This window comes from Osmia bicornis, chromosome 14, assembly GCF_907164935.1.
Source record: "Osmia bicornis bicornis chromosome 14, iOsmBic2.1, whole genome shotgun sequence".
Taxonomy (NCBI): Eukaryota; Metazoa; Arthropoda; class Insecta; order Hymenoptera; family Megachilidae; genus Osmia; species Osmia bicornis.
The window spans coordinates 8,306,558-8,330,278 of record NC_060229.1 but is presented as its reverse complement, the minus strand read 5'-3'; the positions used below and the strand labels follow the sequence as shown (position 1 = coordinate 8,330,278).

Sequence of the window (23,721 nt, the reverse complement as noted above, 5' to 3'; positions counted from 1 at the left end):
ACGAGGGTGATTTTCAGTGCATTTTAAAGGTACTTAGTGACACTTTTAGTAAAATGCCTAAATCGCGTGATCCCTCCCCGGTTTCAAAACCGGAAGAGACGCCGGCGGCCATGATGGCGTCAGAGCTCGACGCAGACCACGCAACGGAAACGACCACGCAGCCATCGCAGGCCGCTCGTCCACGCTCGCCGACCACGCTGCAAGTCCCTGAAGAGACCACGCAGACCACGCGCACGCGTTCGCCCACGCGCCTCACAGCGGAGCTCCAGGTGCGCTCCCGTGTCCAGGAGGAGCGTCTCGACACCCTCCTGGCCATGGTGGAGGATCTGCAGGTGACCCTCAATAAGGCCCCCGCAGACGTCGCGCCAGAAGAACCGGAGCTTATGAGGGACACGATTCTGGAGATTCATGTAGATTTCCAACGAGAACACGCAGCCCTCTCAAAGGTTTGGCCGTCCACGCAGCTCGACCACGCCTATTTCAAGGAAAAGGTGGCTTCCAATGAAGCGCGCGTCGTACTTTCTGCTCGCAAGTTGCTGGCGCAGCTTGAGCGGAAAATTAAGCAGAACGAGCAGCCCACGCAGACCACGACGGCCTCGACGACCAACGCGCCCACGCAGTCATCGGCAAGCCGATCACGCCTCCCCGAGATCGCGCTCCCGAAGTTCGAAGGGGACTACAGCAAATGGGCAGAATTCAAGGCCCATTTCGCTTCTGTTATTAGCGAACGCGCTGACCTCGCCGCACACGATAAGTTTTTATACTTAAAGGGAGCCGTTACAGGCCACGCGGCAAATCTGATCAGCCATTTGCCCACGACAGATGGCGCGCTTGATCAAGCATGGCAACTGCTTGATGGCCGCTACGACAACAAGCGGCTAAACGTGCAGTCGCATATGGATCGGCTTGCCAACCTCAAGCCGATGAAGATGCGCAAGGCGGCCTCGCTCCTGAAGATGGTGAACATCATCCAGGAGACGCAGCAAGCGCTCTGCTCGTTCGGACTGGAGGACGTCCACAACTGTTTCCTCCTCACCATGCTCGTGAGACTGCTCGACGCGGACACGCGCGAGCATTGGGAGTCCTCGCTGGCCACGACGAAGGACTATCCTACGCTCGAACAGCTGACCACGTTTCTGCTCGCACGCGCACGCACGCTCGAACAGCTGGAGCAGCTGAGCACTGCTCGTGCCGTACAGCCCACGCCGACCACGACATCCAGGACCACGCAGCCTTCGCAGCAACGCTCCGCTCCAGCACGAGCCGCAGTCCACGCAGGAACCGCTCGACCAGCTACATCAGCCCACGTAGCACCCGCAGCCAACGCCAAGTCCACGCAGTCCGCACTCTACCCGTGCGCTTTCTGCCAGAAAGATCATTTTCTTTCGGCGTGCCCACCGTTCAGAGCACTGACCCCGCACGACCGCGCCAACGTGGTCAAGGCCCACGCACTGTGCGTGAACTGTCTCGGCCACCACAACCTGCGCAGCTGCCGCACACGACAACGGTGCAAGATTTGTGAGGAGATTCACCATACCATGCTGCATGGTGCTGATATCAGCAAGGTGCTGGTACCAGGCCTTCCAGCAGCAGCAGCGCAGACCACGCCCACGCCGGCTCCAGCAGCCACCACGCAGACCACGCCAACCACCTCAACGACCACGCATTGAAGTGACGGTGCAGTCGTCAATGCACCCGCAGCCATCGCAGCCCACGCACACAGAAATCGTTCAGCCCACGCAACCAGTACACGCAGACCACGGACCACGCTTTTAGCAACGGCACTCGCAAGAGTGCACACTGACCTCGCAGTGCAGCAAGTAAGAATACTCATTGATTCAGGCTCTGAAGTCTCGTTGATTTCAGAGTCATTAGTCACGCAGCTCAGATTCAGAAGACAACGCTCCACGTTGGATGTCCACGGAGTTGGTGGAGCAAGGACCTCGCAGACGAATGGAGTGGTCAATATTACCCTCCATTCAAATTACAGACCACTCTCAGTCACCATTCAAGCACACGTGCTGACGAAGGTGACCACTTGCTTACCATCCGAACCACCAGCTCGTCCAACGCTGCCATCGCATCTGGAGAAATTGAATCTAGCAGATCCGCAATTTCTCGTCTCCAGACCGGTGGACATTATTCTCGGAGCCGACGCATACGGGCAAGTCATCAAGCCAAACATCATCCGGAACGCTTCAACACCGTTGATCGCTCAACTTTCGATCTTCGGTTGGCTCGTAATCGGGCCCCTCGAGGGCATTCAGACCATTCGCAGGACCTCTCATCAGGTGACGGTCAGTAACACCGATTGCCAGTTGGGTGAGTTACTCAGCCGCTTCTGGACGCAGGAAGAGCCACCACAGGACACGACACCCTTGCTCACACAGGAAGAGCAAGAGTGCGAAGATCATTTCCAGACCACGCATTCTCGAGACTCCTCTGGAAGATACATCGTGCGATTGCCGCTCAAGCTTCATCCACGAGCACTTGGCAATTCTTACCAGACGGCGCACCATTGTCTTCAGAGGACACTCCGAAGATTCAGCAAGGACGCTCAGTACAAACAGCTGTACACCAAGTTCATGCTCGAATATGAGCAGCTTGGCCACATGGTAAGACTGAACAATGACTCAATAATCAGTCCGTTTCAGTACTTTCTTCCGCACCATGGCGTTCTCAAGTTGGGCAGCACGACCACCGCTTTGCGAGTGGTGTTCAATGGCTCCAGCCCAACTTCTTCAGGACACGCATTAAATGATCTTCTCCACACCGGTCCGAACCTTATGCTGAACATCGCAGATCTGCTCATCTGGATACGCAGATTCAAACATCTGTTTGCAACCGACATCACGAAGATGTATCGCCAAATCAAGGTGCATCCGGAGGACTGGAGCTTGCAGCAGATACTCTGGCTTGATGAAACTCAACAGGAAACGCAGTACCAGCTGACCACGGTCACGTACGGAACGAAAGCTGCACCGTACCTAGCCGTGAGAACGCTCTTGCAACTCGCTGACGACGAAGGGTGGAAATTTCCCCTTGCCGTCGAACCCATCAAAAATGGCAGGTACGTTGACGACATTTTTGGTGGCGCAGACACCGCTGACCATCTACAGGAGGTTGCAAGTCAGCTGACGCAACTTTTCCAAGCGGGTGGATTTCCGTTGGCAAAATGGCACTCTACCAGCAAGTCGTTGCTTGACGCCCTCGCAGATACTCAGAACAACGCATCGATTTCTTTTGACGACTGCGAAACCAAGATTCTCGGAATCAAATGGACACCTCATGAAGACGCATTCAATTTCGCAACCATATCAGCTACTCAACGCACGCAGTTCACGAAACGCCTCGTCCTCTCAGAAGTAGCACAACTATTTGATCCTCTCGGTTTTGTTGCACCTGTAGTTATTAGAGCCAAAATTCTCATTCAAGAGCTCTGGTTACAGGAACTCGGCTGGGACGACCTGCTGCCCCTTTCAATTACAAATCGCTGGCTCAGCATCAGAGAAGATTTAACGCGCCTGGCCAGGCTATCCATTCCTCGATGGTTCAACACATTGACCACGTCAACAGTTGAGCTACATGGTTTCTCAGATGCTTCTGTCCTCGCAATGGCAGCCGTCGTCTATCTCGTTGTCCACGCACCGTCCACGGGTACCCACACTTCTCTCATCTGCTCGAAAACGCGAGTGACACCACTCAAACGTCTGACCATCCCGAGGTTGGAACTCACAGCAGCGCTGCTACTCTCGAAACTGATGCGGCATGTTCACGCTACTCTGAACATGTCCGTTTCTCAGACATTTATGTGGACGGACTCAGAAGTTACGCTGGCTTGGATCAAGACGCATCCCTCCAAATGGAAGGATTACGTACGCAACAGGGTAATCCAAATCCAGGAGATCACGCAGAACTTTCACTGGAGGCATGTACCAGGATCATCGAATCCGGCTGACTGCGCGTCAAGAGGCATGACGACAGATCAGCTACAGCAGCACTCGCTTTGGTGGACGGGACCACCGTGGCTCACGCAAACGCAGAACGCGTGGCCCAAGCAGACCAGTGTCGATGCAGACGAGTTGGGCGCCCCAGAAGCTCGTGCTGTCGTCGCACTCCACACGGCAAACGCAGTAAAAGAATATTCATGGGAGTTAATCTATAAATATTCTTCCTTCAACAGATTACGCAGAATTACCGCTCTCTGCCTCAAATTCGTGGACAAGCTGTTCAAACGACAGGATGCTTCGCCCACGCTTCTCATCACCGCAGCTGATATGGAAAGGGCCAGAATTTACTGGATTCAGGCCACGCAGTCTACGTTCTTCAAAGACGAACTCGCTGCACTCGCAAAGGGAACAACGCTTCCGTCTACGCATCCCTTCACGAGGCTCACTGCTTACCTCGACCATCAGGGAATCGCCAGGGTAGGCGGGCGCCTCCAACATTCAGAACTTTCGCACGAGGGCAAACACCCGGTAATTTTGCCTCGTGATTCGAGACTGTCAACGCTTCTCATCAACCACGCTCATCATCAGACCATGCACGGAGGTACGCAATCCACTCTTGCCTTTCTCAGACAACGCTACTGGATCATCGGTGGACGAGCTCCAGTAAAAACGCATATCCTGCGGTGTGTGAAGTGTGCTCGGCAGAGAGGGATCCGTGCCCATCAACTGATGTTGTTTCTGACTACTCGACAGACGCTTTCATCGCAGCATATCGCAGATTTACCTCAAGACGAGGCATCGCAGCCGCTCTCTATTCAGACTGCGGCACCAACTTCCAAGGAGCAGACACGCAACTAAAGAAGCAGTTCACGCAGAGCACGCAGGAAAATCAGGACATCGCAGCACTGCTCGCTGAAGACGGAACTCAGTGGCATTTCAACCCTCCTGCCGCCCCTCACATGGGTGGAAAGTGGGAAGCGGTTGTGAAATCTCTCAAGTTTCACCTCAAGAGGACGATTGGGGACGCTCTACTGACGTACGAGGAATCAGTAACATTGCTCACGCAGATAGAAGCGATCCTCAACTCGCGGCCACTGGAACCACTCAGCGACGATCCAGACGACATCGCAGCCCTCTCACCAGGACATTTCCTGATTGGAACGCAGATCAACGCAGTGCCAGAGCCCACGCTTCTAGAAGTTGCAGTCAATCGCTTGTCAAGATGGCAATTTCTACAACAGCGCCTCCAACAATTCTGGAGACTCTGGTCCACGCAGTACCTTCAACGACTCCAGGCAATCTCGAAGTGGCACCATCCATCAAATGAGATCAAGGTAGGCACTCTTGTTCTTATCACTGATGAACGCTTGCCCCCAGGGAAATGGCCCATGGCACGGGTTCTCAAACTCCTACCAGGCAAGGACGGATTGACCAGAGTCGTCGAACTCAAGACGGCCACCACGACGCTCACGCGGCCCATCGCCAAGCTGGCCATTCTTCATCAGCCCTCGCAGAATAGCTCGGACACGCAGACCACATCATCGACCAGTCGCTGATGGCCGGGGGGAAATGTTGGCGAAATTCCCCACGTCTACGCCGAACGGCGAAGTTGGCAACGAAAATACTTCGTTGGTGCGTCGTTACCGATAGCGGCAGCACCTCTCGGGCCCACTTTGTCCACGCGGTCCCCTCTCCACGCGGAACCGGCACGATCGACGCCATGATCGATTCTTGTTCTTCTTGTACGATCGCTCGACGCGCTACCACGTGCTACGCTGATCACGCTTTTCGTGCAAGTACGCTTATTGTTCACGCGACGTGATTGTTCAGTCCACGCAGTCAATCTAATTCTCGTTTAGTCGTTTAGTTTACTATTAATTTCAAGTCCACGCAACTTATTGATTTAAGTGTTTCTCTGTCCACGCAAAACGTTGTATTCATCTCGTTGTACAGTTCTGACCACTCGTGCGTTTCCTGAATTCGCGAGTGACTTTGTAAATATTTCTCTGTAAAATACATTATAAGTTTTGTGATCGTTACGCAGGTGTGTGTTATTTTCTGACCTCGCTGACCACGCGACTCGCAAACAACATAGAATGCTAAGATTTGTTATACATATAAATATATTTATATTAATAAGTACCTTGCCCCGTAGTGCATTTTATAACACCCCCTTGTACGTATTTGGGTCCTCATCCTTCAATTCATTTATTAATTGTCGATAACATCCAAATTGTTCTCTTCTTTGTATCCACTCACGCACCCAACATTTTCGATTTTGCTACTTTTTTTTGCTTAACAAATAAACATCACTAGCTGCTGCGACTTTCACTTGCTCAGAACTCATGTTGCTACTGCACTTCGCAAAAATTGGAAGTATACTAAATGTACTTACTTCAACGCTTCTCTACCTGGTAGGGTCTATCATATATCTACCAGCCTACTCTCGTGTACACAGAGCTGTAGAGCGCTAACGTAGAGCTCTACCCAAAATTTCTCTACGGCTCTCAGGTAGAGCGAATTTATGGTAGAGACACAGTCTCGTGTACACGTGTATAGTAGAGCAAATCTCTCTCTCTCGTAGAGTTCTACCATTTTTACTCTCTCGTATACTCGTACCTTTACAACTCGGCCGTCCTGACAATAGACCGTCCTGACAATAGACTGTCCTCGGTCTATGCGAAGCATGTGTAATGGTTGTCAATCAAAATAATTAAACAAATAACTTATCTACTACCAAATCAGGTTATTGTGAATAAAGAGCCTTGGGGTGTTTATAAACACGCTCTGCCGTTCCGAAGCTTTCGCTTATACCGGCGATGTTATTGCACGTAGCGCTTGAGTTATCTACCACCCAACTCAACCTCCCGCCGCGGAGATGGGCCGGAGCAATTACGCTCACGGCGAACCGATCATCGCACGGGGGAGAAGATCCAACACCAAACTCTTCGTCGGCGTGTAAGAAGTTTTATTCTAGGACGCTTTTACTTTAACAAGCTTACCTACGTGGTCCCAGCTCAACCCACGAGGCGCTTCACGTCCACAGCCAGAGCCCCGTTTGCCACCGGTAAACCGGTGCCCGGGACACACCACGGGGAGGAGGGGTTGGCACATGTCACCGCTGGGACCGGCTGCAAGGCCCCGAACGGCATCTTTGTGGCCCTCTACTACCAAATCAGCAATCAAAATACTTAAACAAATAACTTATCTACTAGTAAATACTTATAATTACTTACATATCGAATTATCTTACGTACTAGTATCGCTGTATTTACAATTTACTCATGGTCGCATGTTCTTTGGTTCCCATACGCCTTGATATCGCTTTTGCGTATTTTGAAAACCATCTATGTCCGCTACAATATATTTGTCGTTTCTCAATTCTTTTTTTATGACGTATGGTCCTTTGTTGGTTCCAGTTACGTAACATCACGTAATCGCCCTCGCGATATTTATGAGGTTGTTTATGGTTTCTATTAAAATATTTCATATTACACTCCTGTGTTCGCGTTTCGCGGTTTTTTAGCATGTCGAGCATGTCTAGCATTTTGCATGTTTAACATGTCGAGCATGTGTGGCATTTTGCATGTTTAGCTCGAGCGGCTGGTTTGAATTTGGCGCTGCGCGAGGGTGCATGCGGGGACGTTGTCACGCGGCAATGCGCAGGCGTGAGCGGCGGGTCGGTGGCGGCGGTGTATGGCCCGGGACTGGGCCCCCGCGTTAAGACCGTGATCGGTACGTTGTGCGGATTGGAAAAGTCTTGGTTTTTTTGTACTACTGATTAGGCCACAGTTTTCCTATTGATTGAACTCTGAATGTGTGGCGATTTGCAATCGTGCGTGCGTCCTGTTGTGTGAAGCACTGCGTACTAGAGATGGAGCATTATCGATATTATCGATAGTTGACACTATCGAAATGAGTATCGATAGTCTTCTAAAACTATCGATATTTTTGATAGCTGGAAATCAAAAATTTGTGGATTGCTGATGAATTTTAAGACGTATAAAATATTCATTTTAAAACAATTTCTTGTAAGTATATCAAAAATTGTACAAAATGTACCATTAAATTTCAATTTTATTTTTAATTTAACATATTTTGTCGTGTTCTATATAGAATCATTAATTTTAAAGCCACGTGGATTTTCAAGTTATGGTGTATTGAATTTTGGTTACAGTTATTCTACAGCGGACGAACTTTGAAATATATAAGTGTGATTTATTCATGATTAATAATTAATTTTTTGTTGTATATTTTGTTCTATTACATTTCTACTTAAGTAAGTAACTAATTTTACTTTTTGTTATTAATTGTACATTACAAGTTATTCCTAATTATTATTTATTTCATTTTAGCAGTCTGTTTCCATTTTTTTTCATACATTTAATTAAGTATGAAGAGATATCTTACAGGAATTACAAAAGGTTCTATTCAATCGACTCACCGACGCGGCATGAATGTGTTAGTGAATTTGTAGCCAACTTCACTGCGACAAGTTCAATGCAACTCAGGGTACATAGGCATATATAAAAATATAAAATAAAATGACATACAGATATTAAACAACATTACAATGTTGTATTTTGTTTGTTGCATATGTATTTTACTAAATTTTCCTTACATTCTTACTTCTTTTTCAAAAAATATCGGAAAATTATCGATAATATCGATAGCCCGGGAATTTATTATCGATAATATCGATAGCCCGGGAATTTATTATCGATAATATCGATAGTCAACATTACCGATATTTCTCCACCTCTACTGCATACTGTCGTTTGTGTTCTGTACGGCCCAGCGATCTCGTGGGAGAGTTTAGACGGCCAACTGTGTGCAGTGATTGGTACGGCTCAGTTCGGCGATCGGCTGAATCTGCCCACCTGGCTAGCCGTGCAGGTAGTGACGCGTGTTTACGGTCCCCTCTGACTCTGCCTTGCGGGACCCTTCCTGTGATCAGGAAGTATTGTTGCATGGACCACGGCGCCCTGCTGCGATTTAGGGTAAGAGAGCTCTCATTGCGTGCGTTATTTTACGTTTTGAATGATTATTCAATTGCGTTTTATTTGTATCTCTAGTTTGCGTAAGTTTCTACGTTTAAATATTTATTGCTTTTTTTCAATTTCAGGTATTCATTTAATCTAATTTTCTTTTGTTGGGACCAGGCTTTTTCCCCACTTTCGACTGGGGTTTTTTACAGCCGGTACCCGTAGAGTAGAGTCATTTGTTTTTCGATACAATAAATTCATTTTTCATTTGCTTTTTCATTTCAATTCTTGTGTTTAATTTATTTATTACCGGTGACGCCAATTCCACCTCATATCCTACCCTTTCGATATTCCAGTTATTCAGAACATCCTGAGATGCAACAATTTTGTCGGCCGCTTTACCTCGAATTTCATTCAAATTCCTATTGTTGTTATTAACAGTACTATTAATGTACTCCTTGATTTCTTCGCTGATCTGGCCTCGCTGGACCACACCAAACAATAGTCTGCGGGGCGTTTCATTTGTACTTTTACATACCGTATTGTTAATACAAAATTCGACGTCTGACACTTTGTACCAATATCGTCTGTTATCGTTATCGGTTAACTTACTTAGCATAGGGGTTAACACACGATTCACTCTTTCCACCTGACCGTTAGCCTGTGGCGAACCGGTGGCTATCAATACATGTTTAACATTATAATCATTTAAAAAGTCACTGAACTCTTGCGACGTAAAGCACGTGCCACGATCGGATACAATACACCGCGGTCTACTATAATTATTAAAATAGTCCTTTAAACAGTTCAGAGCCTCACGAGTAGCGGTCGTCTTAGTCGCGAACAATTTCACTTTGCTGAATGCGTCTACAACCAGAAATACATATCTTTTTATTAAAAATTGCTTATCAACCAGGCCAAAATGGTTTATATGCTGCGTGACAAATGGAATATCCCCTTTAGGGATGGTATGCAATTCACCTTCCTTTTTTCCAGCTGGCGGCGAATAAACTACGCATTTCAAACAATTTTTTATGTGCTCGTATACTTTTTGTTTTATATTCGGAAACCAATAACTCTTTAAAATTGTGCTAACCGTTCTTTCTACACCTAGATGCCTAGATGACCCATTTGGTCATGATATTTGAAAATAATGCTTTGTTCCATATTTTCCGGCACATAAAAAAGTAACTCTGCATTCTTCTTCCTATATATAAGACCATTTCTCATTTCGAATAATGTATCCTCACGTTTACTTAATTTATCAACTAACTCTTGTATCTTTATATCTTGTGATTGTCAAACAGACAGCTTGTACTCAAAAGGATTATCTTCCACAGTTAAAATAGGTATTGATCAACTAAGAGCGTCGACATGTTTCATTCGATCAGCTGACCTATGCTCCACGCTGTAATCATAATTGGCCAATTCCAGTGCCCACCTCGCGATTCGTGGATTCATGTCTTTTTTTTGTAACGTTAACTTGAGTGAATTGCAGTCTGTAATTATTTTAAATGGAATTCCTTGCAAATATACTCTGAATCGCTTAAGTGCATAAACAATTGCCAATGTTTCAAGCTCAAAACTATGACACTTGCTCTCAATTTCCGTTGTACGTTTCAAAAAGTAGAATATAGGATGTAATTTCAGATCAATCTTTTTCTGCATCAATACTACACCGAAACCCAGTAAGCTTGCATCGCAATGCAGCTCAGTTAGATTACGAGGATCGTAAATTGACAATATAGGCGCCGTAATCAATTTTGCCTTTAATTTCTCAAATGCATCCAACTCAACTTCCGTAAATCTAAACTCGACATTTTTTTTCAATAAATCGTAAAGTGGTTTAGCTATTGTCGAAAACCCTTCAATGAATTTGCGGAAATAAGAGCAAAGGCCAATGAAACTTTGTACGCTACGCGTGGTTTTGGGCACCGGAAATTTCAATACTGCCTCAATACCGCTATCTGTAGGACTAATTCCCTTTGTTGTAACCGTATATCCGAAATACTGAATCCTTGTGAGCAGAACCCTACACTTGTCAATTCGTAACTCAAGTTTATTTTCAACCATTAATCTGATTACGAGTTTCAATGTGTTCAAGTGGTGATCCAAAGTTGCCGTCGCAATAAGTATATCATCGATATACATACACGATTACATCACCTGATCGAATCAATTCATCAAATACTTCGCCAATATATCGCTGGAACTTCGTCGGCGCTGGTTTCAGGCCAAACGGCATTTTCACAAACTCGAACTGTCCAAAATGTGTAATGAACAACGTATATTTAATAGATTCTTCTGCAACTGATATATAATAAAACCCGTCTTTCAAATCGAATAAACTGAAATAAACTTTTCTCCTGAGCACGTTCAACTGATCCTCAATCAGAGGAATAGGATAATTATCCCTCGCAATCTGTTTGTTAAGCAGTCGGTAGTCTACACACATCCTATATTCGCCATTCTTTTTCTTAACTAATACAATAGGCGAAGTGTATTCTGATTCACTTGCACGAATTATTCCTTTTGCCAGCAAATTATCCAGGATTTCTCGTAAGCTAGTTTGTTCGGAATACGAAAGTCTACGCGGTGAAAAACTAAATGGTTTCAAATCCTTTACGACTACTTTCAGTTCTATTCTAATTTTGGGCAATTCCGGACGTTCAGGTTGCAAACACTCTGAGGTAAAAAGATTCTTGAAACGTAGCTGATCAGTCTGAGGTATATCCGTATTAATCATCAAAGGGTCTGTAATGCCGCTGCTAGTTTCATTACTATAAATATTTAGGATTTCCGAAATTGCCTCATCCGCGGTATCTGTTAACACTGTCAATTTCATGTCAAACTTTTTCATCGAGTCTCTACCCAATACTACTAGTGCTGACATAGTATTATCGGGCACTACATACAGGGTGTTCCATAACTTGTATAACTTTCGGAAACGGGGGGTTGCTCTGGTGATTCTGAACAACATTTTCCTTTACCAAAATGTTGTTTGAAGCTTCGTTTTTGAGTTATTAAAGAAAAACACTGGCCAATCAGAGCGCGCGCCGGGCGCGCGCTGAGCCGCGGGAGCGTTGGCTTTCAACGGCGCTCGGTCGTGGTCGTGAACGAATGCATTGGCACAGCGTAGGTATCAAGGGAAGAGTGCGATAAATGTTATATCGTCTTTGTTGTTCATGAATAATGAATGATTTCACATTGTTATTGATTTAAGACGATGTAACATTTGTCGCACTCTTCCCTTGATACCTACGCTGTGCCAATGCATTTGTTCACGACCACGACCGAGCGCCGTTAAAATCCAACGCTCCCGTGGCTCAGCGCGCGCTCTGATTGGCCAGTGTTTTTCTTTAATAACTCAAAAACGAAGCTTCAAACGACATTTTGGTAAAGGAAAATGTTGTTCAGAATCACCCGAGCAACCCCCCGTTTCCGAGAGTTACACAAGTTACGGAACACCCTGTATAAAAGTATTCCCTCTTGCAAAATCCCATCGAGGCGAATATTTACGATTATTGTTCCTAACGTAATTGATTTGCTGCCATTAAGGCCACAAAATGATTTACCGGAAGCATTCATGCAATTGATCAAACACTGCGGAACAAAGGTTTTCTTTATAAAACTAATTGGACTACCGCACCGGTGTCGATACGCGTGTTTAACTGCAATTTTGTCTGTACTTCAGAGTCACCTATCTCAACAATAACAGTTTTCATAAATTCATCATTTTGTTGCAACGTACCATCTACGCAACCTATCTCTTTTGAATCTGATCTAATCTTACATTGAGTATGATTACAGTCCATCTTACCACACCGGAAACAGGATCCTTTCTCTCGTCGCAGTCCCTTAGAGTCTCTAGACATATGTCCATATCCACTACAGTTATAACACCTTATTATGAGTATTTTACTCTTTGACAGGACCGCTTCGAGTTTGAGGGGGTTGCTGTTTGTTTTCTCGTACTTCCGTCTTGCTTCCGGAAACTATCTCTCGGTGCAATCGCTGCTTGCCATCTCTCAATGTGATGTTCTCGAACGCTGTCAGCAATCCGATGCCGGCTGAAAATTTTGAATTCTTGCCTGATTTCGTAACTACCTATCTGGTATCCTATCCACGAGATATTCAATGATTTCGTCTTCGTTCACTGGTGTTTTGAAGCTCCGAATTTTCCGTCGAAACGTTCGAGGAATTGAGACGAGCTTCCGAATAACGCTGCTCGTTAGAGCGTGAAAAAAAGTTCGACGCGATCGCGGTTCGGTATTTAATCCGTTTTCGGGGAATCCCCTTAAACGATGCACAAAGATCGTAGACGGTTTTAATCCGCAACGGAATTCGATGAAGAAGTGTTTTGTAATAAGCCCGTGTTTACTTTGTCACAATGCCGACTAAGAGAGAGCGAGGATTCCCGGCATCGATATATTTATCTCTCGCCGTCTCGCCTCGCCCCCCTACAGGTGCCGAGCTACTCGATCCACCCGGGAGAACCTGTGAGGGGAAGGACGAGTGGCGGGGAACCGCGAACCTCGCTCGCCCGTCGGCTATGATTTATTTTATAAACGATTAATAATATAGATACAAGCAAATATTGTACAGTTAATAGAATAAAATAATTAGTTGTAATATAATGTAAATTTAAACAAAAATAATAATGTTGGAGAAAATATAATTAATAAAGTGAGCAAATCTCAAACAACTGGTATATAATTGCCCAAAACAATTTTATCATGGTAATACATGCTAAAAGGCTCACTCGACTTCCATATTCAAATCTTCTGCGTAAGGTCAATTTATTTTCCCGTCTATCGAACATTTTCTTCATTTCCCGCAGCAGTCCGGTTGTGTTCATTTCAATATGTTCCAGGCGAGAATGGAACCACTTGAGCGTGTCTTTGAGACGCGTGCCGATCAAAATTTTTGCGGCATTGTCGTCCAAACTGTACGTCGCACATAACAACTTTACTTGCTTTTCCCAGTTACTGAACAACTCGTTAACGCCGTCAAAATCACTGAGTAGATCACTTACTGCTTTTATTCCAATTCTTGAGACAGTCGTACTGTTGCTCGATCGGGATGGGTTTCGTAGTACATAGCTCGTTTTCCCTTTGCATTATTCTGAGTTCTTTTTTCATCAATTCTCATTCCCTTAACAGAAATTGGTAATCGTAAGCCAGTCCGTCACCTTCACGGTTCCCGACTGTGGGCGGCGCAGCCTCTTGTGGCGTATTTTACTGTGTCGCGTCTTCGGAAAGCAACACGCTCAGATTCTGCATCCACGCACCTTCGGGATCTGTCTCCTGAAGCCTGCTTAAGAATTCGGTCTTCGTTCCTGTTGTAGACAATCCCATCTTCTGTAACGCATCCTTCAGCTGCACAACTTTGAATTCGTTCGGATTCGCCATGGTTACTATTCTTAATTGTCTACTTAAGGGTCTACTTAAATGTCTACACACGGCAGATTTTTTTTTTTCTTCACTGAACCCACAGAAACTTATATTCATTTAACGGAAGGTGTCAAACGTCTCATTCACGCAACAATTCACACAACAATCTTAAACTGAATAGAATCCCGCTTCTGAAGTTGTAAACGGAAGTCTAAAAAGTGACGTTTTTATTGTGTGTTCGACAACAGCCGGCGACGGACTGACTAAAACCGATCGTTCGTCGATCGCACGATCAGGAGAATCGGGAAAATCCAGCATAATAACACATTCTATGCTGAAAGAATATATTAACTTATCTGTCTAAAAAAATTTTAATAAATCTGCAACAGATTTATTTTCGGACTGTTTTTCTTACGTAATCAGAATTTTACCATTCTCCTGTACAGATGTGTGTAGCAGTTTGTAGCAAACTCAACATATTTTCGATATTATGTAGAATACACAACCGATCGAAAAATATTAAAAATCCAAGATATTTTTTTTATATGTTAAGGGCGATTGAAATGAAATAAATGACCAACAATGAATAGTATAATAAAGGTGATCGCTGTTCATCTATTTCCTTTCTACGATGCATTTCTTCCACAAGAGACGGTTTCTTAACAATTTACAGTACAGTAAAATCTGGATATATGCAAGATAGATTGGGACCCAAACATTGCATATATCCAAGCGAGGTGTCAAAGTTTGACCGGACGTCTTGCACATATTCACGTTTTACTGTACTGTAAATTGTTAAGGTGGGTACAGACATGCAACAGAACACAGTAACGTAACTCCGTCGTGTATCAAGTGTGGACGCCACACCGTAACAGCGTATCAGCGTAACATCGTAACATCGCAACGTCCCATCAATTGTCCGTAACATCGTCGCGCAACGACAAATGTTGCACAGTGTGTTGCGCGACGGAGATACGTTACTGTATTATGTTGCATGTCTGTACCCACCTTTAGAAAACCGTCTCTTGTGGAAGAAATACATACATCGTAGAAAGGAAATAGATGAACAGCGATCATCTTTATTATACTATTCATTGTTAGTCATTTATTTCATTTCAATTGCCTTTAGCATATAAAAAACGGCACAAAATATCCTGGATTTTTAATATTTTTGTGTATTCTACATAATATCGAAAATTTGTTGAGTTTGCTACAAACTGCTACGCACGATCTATACAAGAGAATGTTGAAATTCTGATTGCTTAAGAAAAATAGTCCGAAAATAAATCTGTTGCCAGATTTATTAAAATTTTTTTAGACAAGTAAGTTAGTATATTCTTTCAGCATAGAATGTGTTATTATGCTGGATTTTTCCGATTCTGCTGAAAGTGTATGACGCTGGGAGAACGACGAATTCTTGAATGCTGGCGAACGTAGAAAAAGACAAATAGCAAAAGGGAAAGAGGTCCAAGAATTAAAGGGCCCGAGAAAAAACATTTGAGTGAGACAATATTAATTCAACAATAACTTTTTTATTTTTCATTTTTGCTAAATGAAACTTTTACGAATGTAATTGTAATGTTCTTTTGATTAAAATAAGACCAAACACCATATAATTTGCATTATATTTATTCATTTATTTAAAACCTAATGCAAATATATAAAGTAACTATAATTCAAATTATGTCGTGTTTGATCTTGTTTTAATCGAAAAATTTCACCAATATGCTAGTAGAAGTTTCATTCAAAAGAAAAATCAGTTGTTACGTTGCGCCGTCGCTCGCGCAAAAGGAAAAGAAAGAAATCGTATGGTTATTAAAGAATGAATTTCAATTAGATAGTTGAAATACAATTCCCTATTTTTTCTCCCCTATTCTGACGCGATGGTTGGTAATCGCTACCACCAGTCTTGAGCGGGTTAGCGCTCTCGACAATTAAAAGACGAAAGACAAAGTTAATAAGATGTTAGATTAGAATTTAGATTATTAGTCCTTCGTTGGGTTCGTTCAACGCTTTAGGTCCCGTACGGGTCCCTCCTTGAATCTGTATACGTTGGTAGGCGTGTTTTAACTGAAAAGTGTTAGGTGTGTTTGAAATAAATTTTGAAACTGTTTAAGTAAATGAAACTGGTTTAATTTTGAAAGAAAAGTCAAGTGAATAACAAAATACAAGAAATGCCAAAATTGAGATCTGAATAAATTTGGAAAATTCGTTAATATTGAAAATACCAGTTCATGCAAAAATTGTAACAAAGGTAAAGATGCTTAATATTAATTAACAAAATATACTATTATGCCAACGCTCTGATATCACAATTGAAACTCTCCGAGTAATATACCGGTCGCGGGAGATGATTATTACTACTTCGCTTCTCTTTTGATTTTACGTGAAATTGGCGGTTTTTGCCCGTGAGGGTGCACCCCAGCCTGAGATACTCTCGTAACCCTCGAAAGGGCTGGACTAAGGTGCCCCTTTGATAATAAGATAATAGGAAAACAAAATCGGAATGATCGAAAAATAAATAGATTTTTAATCGATACCTCGTTTGATGGAACGATCTGACCTGAGATACTCTCGTAACCCAGAAAGGCTGGACCAGATCGCCCGTTTTGCCAATAGATAAACGTCGTGTTCAAAAATGTAATAAGATCGACTTACCGATACGCTGTATAATAAATACAAGATAATTTGTTCGCTTGTAATTCTTGGAACACCAAAGAACGGTAAGATTTTCAATCACTACACTTGTCGCGGCGGAAAACGGATTATTCGGACGAGTACGTCGACGAGAGACAAAACGAATAACGAATTGAAAAGTATATATATATTTACGCGGAGTGAAGTTAATACGGAAATTTACGCGAGCAAACGATTTAAAATCAGAAAGAAAAGATAGAAAATTTAGGTAAAGGGAAGGTTTTACGTGCGCGTCTATGAGTGCCTTGTTAAGAAACGGATGATTTCAATTACCACGGCACTCTGCCTCGCTACGCGGAGGTCTTTACCGCAGAGGAAAACTATCACGAATTCCAAACAACTCTGTCTCTCGGACACACGGGCTCCCGATCACGTACTTACGATTGATCGATCAAGAGTGAGCAATTTTACGCGAGATCGACGGTCGAAGGGCCCATCGCGCGATCATCGTTCTTGGAGGGAACGGTTCGACGAATCGTAGTGCGTTTTCGGCAGTGTCGCGTGCCCGGTGATTGGCTAAGACGCGCGAGCTAGACGAAGATTTTTCATCCCCTTTCTTTGAACTTCACAGCAATCGGTCAGCTCTCGCTAACTTCTAATAGTTACACTCCGACCTAGCTACATAAGCTCTGTTTCAGTTACAGTCAAACATTCACACACATGAACAATTGTACAATACACAACTCAGTAAACGCATTAATAGTATATCCTCTTGAAGTTAATATCCTTATCATTGTAAAAGATAATAAGGAAGTGCGACACGTCGTGGTGTAGTAATCCGCGTCATATCACAACGGTTCGGTAATTACACCGCGGATTCGTACTAAAAAACACATTAAACAATCTATTCGTATGATTATTTCGGTGGATTCCGGCATTTCGATTTCTATGAATTTAAACATTCCTTCGAGAACGTTTCTTTGTTCAAAATTTGCCGCTGTCGCTAGGCAATTCTTAGAATTTCTAATACAATAGTGTTTATTGCTTTGAACAACCCTTGATTTCCGAACGGCGGTCGAACGTTCGCGACGTTTGATTTTATAAGGGTTCTCATTCCTTAGTTTCATCGTTTCAATATATATTCATCCATTAACTCTTTCACACTATCATTCCGATCAGGTAATAATGATCCTGGTTGGACCGGCTGACGCTTTGTGCAATAGAGAGAGAAAGAGTTTTCTTAAGAAAGAAATTATTATGGTTTTCCCGTTTCTACGCAGTTAGCAAGGGAAATTCCCGAAATGCGAAGCACTGGCTAACTGCGTAGCGCTGGTGTTATGCTTACGGCTCTCTCTCTCTCTCGAGCTAAACCCGAGTTTTTGTGCGTTGTATTATACTGTATTGTATTACTATGGTTGGCGACGATAGTTTCAAGGAGGGTCACGTAAACTGTTGTAAAGAAGGAAATAGAAACGACCTTTCCTCGTGTACCTCGCATGAGAAATTCTCGTAACCCCGAAGGGCTTGACAAGATACACGATTCCAGGGTAGAGCAGGTAAAGAAGAGAAAGCGATAGAAGAAGTCAAAAATAGAAAAGAATTAAACTCAAACTCTTCCTTGTACACCCCTGCATGAGAAGTTCTCGTAACCTCGAAAGGCTTGACAAGAATGTACAAGGTCGAGGCGGAATGAAAAGATTGGCGGAAAAGTGAAACACCCAACTCACGACCCTTACATGAGATACTCTCGTAACCCAAAAGGGCTTGATAAGGGACGCAAGGCGGATAAATTTCAAATTTTCCGCCGGGTCGTAACACAGTCATTAGCTATTATAAAACAACGAAGCGAAAGTGCAGCATAAATACACAAAAAACATAAGGTTTATAGCAAGCTTAACATTTTCTATTGTGTTATGGTAATCACTATATTATAGTTTTGTTTCTTTCTTATATTATTGGATGGTAAAATATGCAACATCGTATAAGCGTGGACCAGTTGCAACAGTTGCAAGAAACCTGATATATAACAAATTAACTGAAGAATCAAATTGTATCTATTCATTCTTGCATTTTAATGAGTATTCAGAGAATAAAATTATAATAGTTGTAACAAATAAAAAATAAAACTACCAAACCATAAAAGATTGAAATTTCTTTATATCCTTACATTTTAACCTAACCAATTTTCCTCGTATGTTATGTATTTGTTGAAGAAAATTGTTTTAGTACTCGGTGCAACTCGCGCATGATGGGTGGCGCTTTTGTAAAGAAACCTGACTTATCGTAGAGCGTTGCGCATTTCCGGTTGCATGTCGTTGTCAAACAAAAGAAAAGGAAAAAGGGACGATCGTGTGTGTCTCTTCCGTTCAAATAAATAAAAGTTCATTCGTTCGTTTTTCTGTACACTGGACGGTTGTATTTTTGTTCTCTGCCTGATCCTTGCTCGAGCTATCGGGATTTTCCTTCCATAACTCAACAGTATTAAAAAAGTGTTAATGTATTAAGAATCAGAACTGAAACCGTACAATCGGGATTCGAACTGAATCTCCTGGTTTCTCACTTCTACCGTAGTGTCATGGACGAGATTATATTATTTTATCGACTCGTCGATGCTGCTGCCACATGCTTAGGCGGCTTGAGCATCGAGCCGATAACGTAGAAATGACGAGAGCAGCCGAACGGAGAGCTCACACGGATACGTGGGACAATACGCTTGTGTTAGATAAAACAACTGAAGTAGAGGAGACACTGGGGCGTCGTGGAGAGGGTAAAAATTTGTCCCACGTCCCAGGATTCTGGCATTACTGATGGCAGCAATACCTTTCTCATCGCCCACAAATAAGGGAAAGAAATAATCGAATCACCTACCATCTAGATTAACCAATCTCTAAATCATATCATATTCCTCTTTTTCCTTTCTTTTTACGTTGTGTCTCGCCTCATATCGCGCACGCGCACGTCGCAACGTAACATTCCACTAAAAAGTGTGAAATAAAATAATTTTTAACAAAAAATACAACCGACTTCAAAATGCACTAAAAAGTGTAAAATAAATTCTATTTCATTTATTCCAATGCTCCACAGCTATTAACAAAACCTATCTAATCGATAAATAGTATACTAAATACATTTCAACCTTTTCGGAGGCGGCGCAAAATTAAAATTACCCGAATAAACGATGCTGTCAATAACAATTTGACTGTGGTATGAAGAACTTGGTAATTAATAAGACGCAAGAAAAAATACGGAATGTTATAGATACGGTTGAACACATTTGTAATTGTAACGATTGTATCGGAAATTGGCAACACTTCTGATGTACATGTAGTTAATCCGCAGTGGGTGTGTTGATTCCCGTTGAATATTGTTTACTTGAAATTATCAAATGGGTATCAAATTATCACTTGGTGACCCGCGAGTCATAGGTTGCCGATACCTGGACTGGGATCTTTCTATACTCCGTTCAACGAGACGAGTCACCAAGTCAAAACAAACAACTCCATCGGTTTTCACGTGATCGGCTCTACTACTGCGGTCATTGGCTGCCACATGCTACAACTCAGGGCCAAGTTATGGTGGCTCCTTGCCGAGTGCCTTTGCATGCAGGGTCAGGCAGAACCAAAGAAATTTACGATGCTATTTGGGGATCAGGAACCCGTAAGACGGCCCTGCCCTGTTCACGTGCACGTGTTTATACTTGGTGACTCGTCTCGCTGAACAGAGTGTAGTAGAAGAAAAGTTTTTAATTTTGCGCCGCCTCCGAAAAGGTTAAAGTATATTTAGTATACTATTTATCGATTAGATAGGTTTTATTAACAGCTGTAGAGAATTGGTATTAATGAAATAGAAATTGTTTTACACTTTTTAGCGCATTATGAAGTCGGTTGTATTTTTTGTTACAAATTATTTTATATACTATATATATTTAACACAATTTTCAAATCTTGGGGGTGAAAATTGATTATGGGTCAACGACTGAAATTTTAAAATATAATCCCTCGTGTGGGGATTAATCTTATAATACAATGGGATGACTCTGTTACGTGCTGCGCGCGCGCGTGTGCTTGGGACGCTACCGTGTGTGTCAGCTGTTGTATGAGCGTAAAAGTATGTAATGTGGTAGTGTGGTAATCGAGTAATGTGATTAACGGCAACATAACCCGCGTGTGACGTTGCAAAGCCAGAAAATTTACCCTAACAATTTCTATTGCTATTGGGTCTAAATGTTTGTGAGTTCGGAGATACGCTAGTCCCATACGGGCCCTTTCATCAGATCGCTAATATAATAGGATTTATAAAGGAGGCTAACAAAAGGTTATATTAAAGAAAATTAAAATTGATTAAGATGAACCAAAAATAGTATATTATAAAATAAAAATATTAAGATATGATGAAATACATAATATTGAAATATAATAAAATATATAAAATATTGAAATATGATAATAGATATAAAATATTAAAATATAATAAAATGTATATTGAACGTGAAATATAATAATGAGTTTGGATACATGAGAATACAAATTTAAGTCATGAACAATATAGATTGAGACACACAATTATTGGTTGGAAATACATACATACATGTGATTAAATGCAAATTTAAAATTAGAAATTTCCAGTTGGAGAAGACTCTCGAAATCAAAACTGACTACTGGAAGTTCCTTGGTAAAATATTCATAAAATAGCCGGAAGTGTAAAGTAAACGACTCACCGAATTATGTGGAAAAATTCCGTATAAGAGTCCCAATTTTATGGCTGCTATTTTCCTGGAAATTGTCTGGTTCCTGAAGAAGGGGAGAGAAACGCACACGTTGAACAAGTTAGAACAAAACTCGTCTCTGAACCACTCCACGGACCCGCCAACACGCAGCTCGCGATTGTACGTCGAAGAGTGTCGCACACCTCTCGGAGAACAGAGCGGGCCTCGTCCGAAATTGTTTACATTGCGTTGTTGTGCGCCTAACGAATTAAGGTCGATTTATATTATCCGTTCAGACACGGGCCGTTTCTGATCAGTTAGGTTCCGACAAAAACGATGTAGTATTTATATCATCAGTTCACGCCCGACAACGACAAGCAGCGAATGTTAATCGCCATCGTTCGAAAATGTTTTCGCATTTATCTTTAAAAGATTTGTGCTGCATAGCCTTACTATTAGATGAAGAGGAAGAAAATAAGAAAAGAAAGCGATGTTTTGGCACCCGTAAAATGTTAAAAATAAGAAAGATTAGTGGAGAATAATGGACGTTATTCAGACAATTAATGGACATCTTCTTTATAGTTGTCACTATTATTTTTATCTTTTTGATTATACAAAAAAGTATGCCTCACTAACTCTATTAACTTTTCGTTCTGCATTATTATAATATATTGCTCACACCACGTCTGTTCTATCGTCAGATTTTGTCTGAACCAAATGCATATCATACGACAGCGTCATTTCGATTGTTTCAGTCACGTATCGCTTCAGTCAAATTATTCTTTTCGAGAATGTCGGTCGTCTTATGTCTGAAACGGAACGCGTCTGAACCGATCCATCACGGTATATATAAACACTCGTATTCAATAACACAGAACAATATTTGTCGGAACCTAACTGATCGGAAACGGCCCGTGTCTGAACGGATAATATAAATCGACCTTTAGGCGGCGGTGTCAATGCGTGAGGAGCCGGGATTCGCTAATCGGTGCTGCAGTAGCGATATGTGCGCTTCTCTCTCTCTGTTTTAATCTTTCTCTTTCTAATTCGAGTTTATTCCTTTACTCTTCCTGTTATAATAAAGATTTCGATATTCATTAAAATCCATACTAATATTATAAATGCGAAAGTAACTCTGTCTGTCTGTCTGTCTGTCTGTTTGTTACATTTTCACGCCTAAACCGCTGAACAGATTTCGATAAAACTTGGCAAGGAGATAGATTGCATCCTTAGGAAGGACATAGGCTACCTTTTGTTTTCCAAAAAATAAAAAAACAGATTTCTGTGAGCTTCAAATATGTTATAGATCAGGCTTCGGAATTAACTGCTCTTCTCGGCCGATTTTCAGATGTTACGCCTCCTTTGCCCCCGCGTGTCGCGCGTGTCTTGGCCCCCGCGGCGACCATAATGCTTGCGTAACCTCAAGCGCGTATCATATAAATTGCGCGTGGCGCATTAGGGCGACAACCGTAATAATAGATTTCCACATCACCCATGAGGTACTATTATCGATGCGTTGTTTTTTGTCACGCGCGATACATAATATCTGTATTTATGTACATATGAAATCGATTTCTTGATCGTTCACCTTCATCTCCCTTTTCTTTGCCATCTGTTTATGAAGTTATTTAAAAAAATTTGATTGATCTTGACGTAAACTTGACTCTCCCCACTCAAGGTCAAACGGATATGACCATTCAATAGAACCTTTTAAACCTTATAAAATTTTGATCTGAAACATATTTTTTTTTTTCAAAAATATTGTATTTTATTTTCAAAATATAGGGAAGTGGGTGCCACACGGGTTGCTATTGCATATGCTTATATTACATATATTAGTAACATAATATATTGTGTTTTATATTGACAAATGTATTTTTGAAACACGAGTGAGAATTTATTTATATTAAAATGAGTTTAGCCATATAAACGTGAAGAGGAACACGCGATCAGACACTTTCACTTTTATATATTAGTAGGGATAGGGACAGAGAAGTAGGGATAGGAATAAGGAAGTAGGGATAATAATAGTTCATTAAAATTCCCGGGCA

At 42.5% G+C, this 23,721-nt stretch overlaps 2 protein-coding genes across 2 annotated transcripts in view; one reads left to right on the top strand and one right to left on the bottom strand.

Moving 5' to 3' along the window:
- LOC114881645 (cytochrome P450 6A1-like) overlaps window positions 1–21,919 on the bottom strand; it is a 113,153-nt gene extending 91,234 nt beyond the window's left edge. Inside the window, exon 1 of the mRNA XM_046288637.1 lies at window positions 21,683–21,919. The gene's annotated coding sequence lies outside the window, so the exon portion shown is untranslated. The remainder of the gene's footprint in view (window positions 1–21,682) is intronic.
- Window positions 54–1,670, top strand: LOC123988480. The gene has a single exon (XM_046288728.1). It carries the CDS (start codon window positions 54–56, stop codon window positions 1,668–1,670), a length of 1,617 nt encoding a protein of 538 aa, XP_046144684.1.
- Window positions 21,920–23,721: the final 1,802 nt, after the last annotated feature.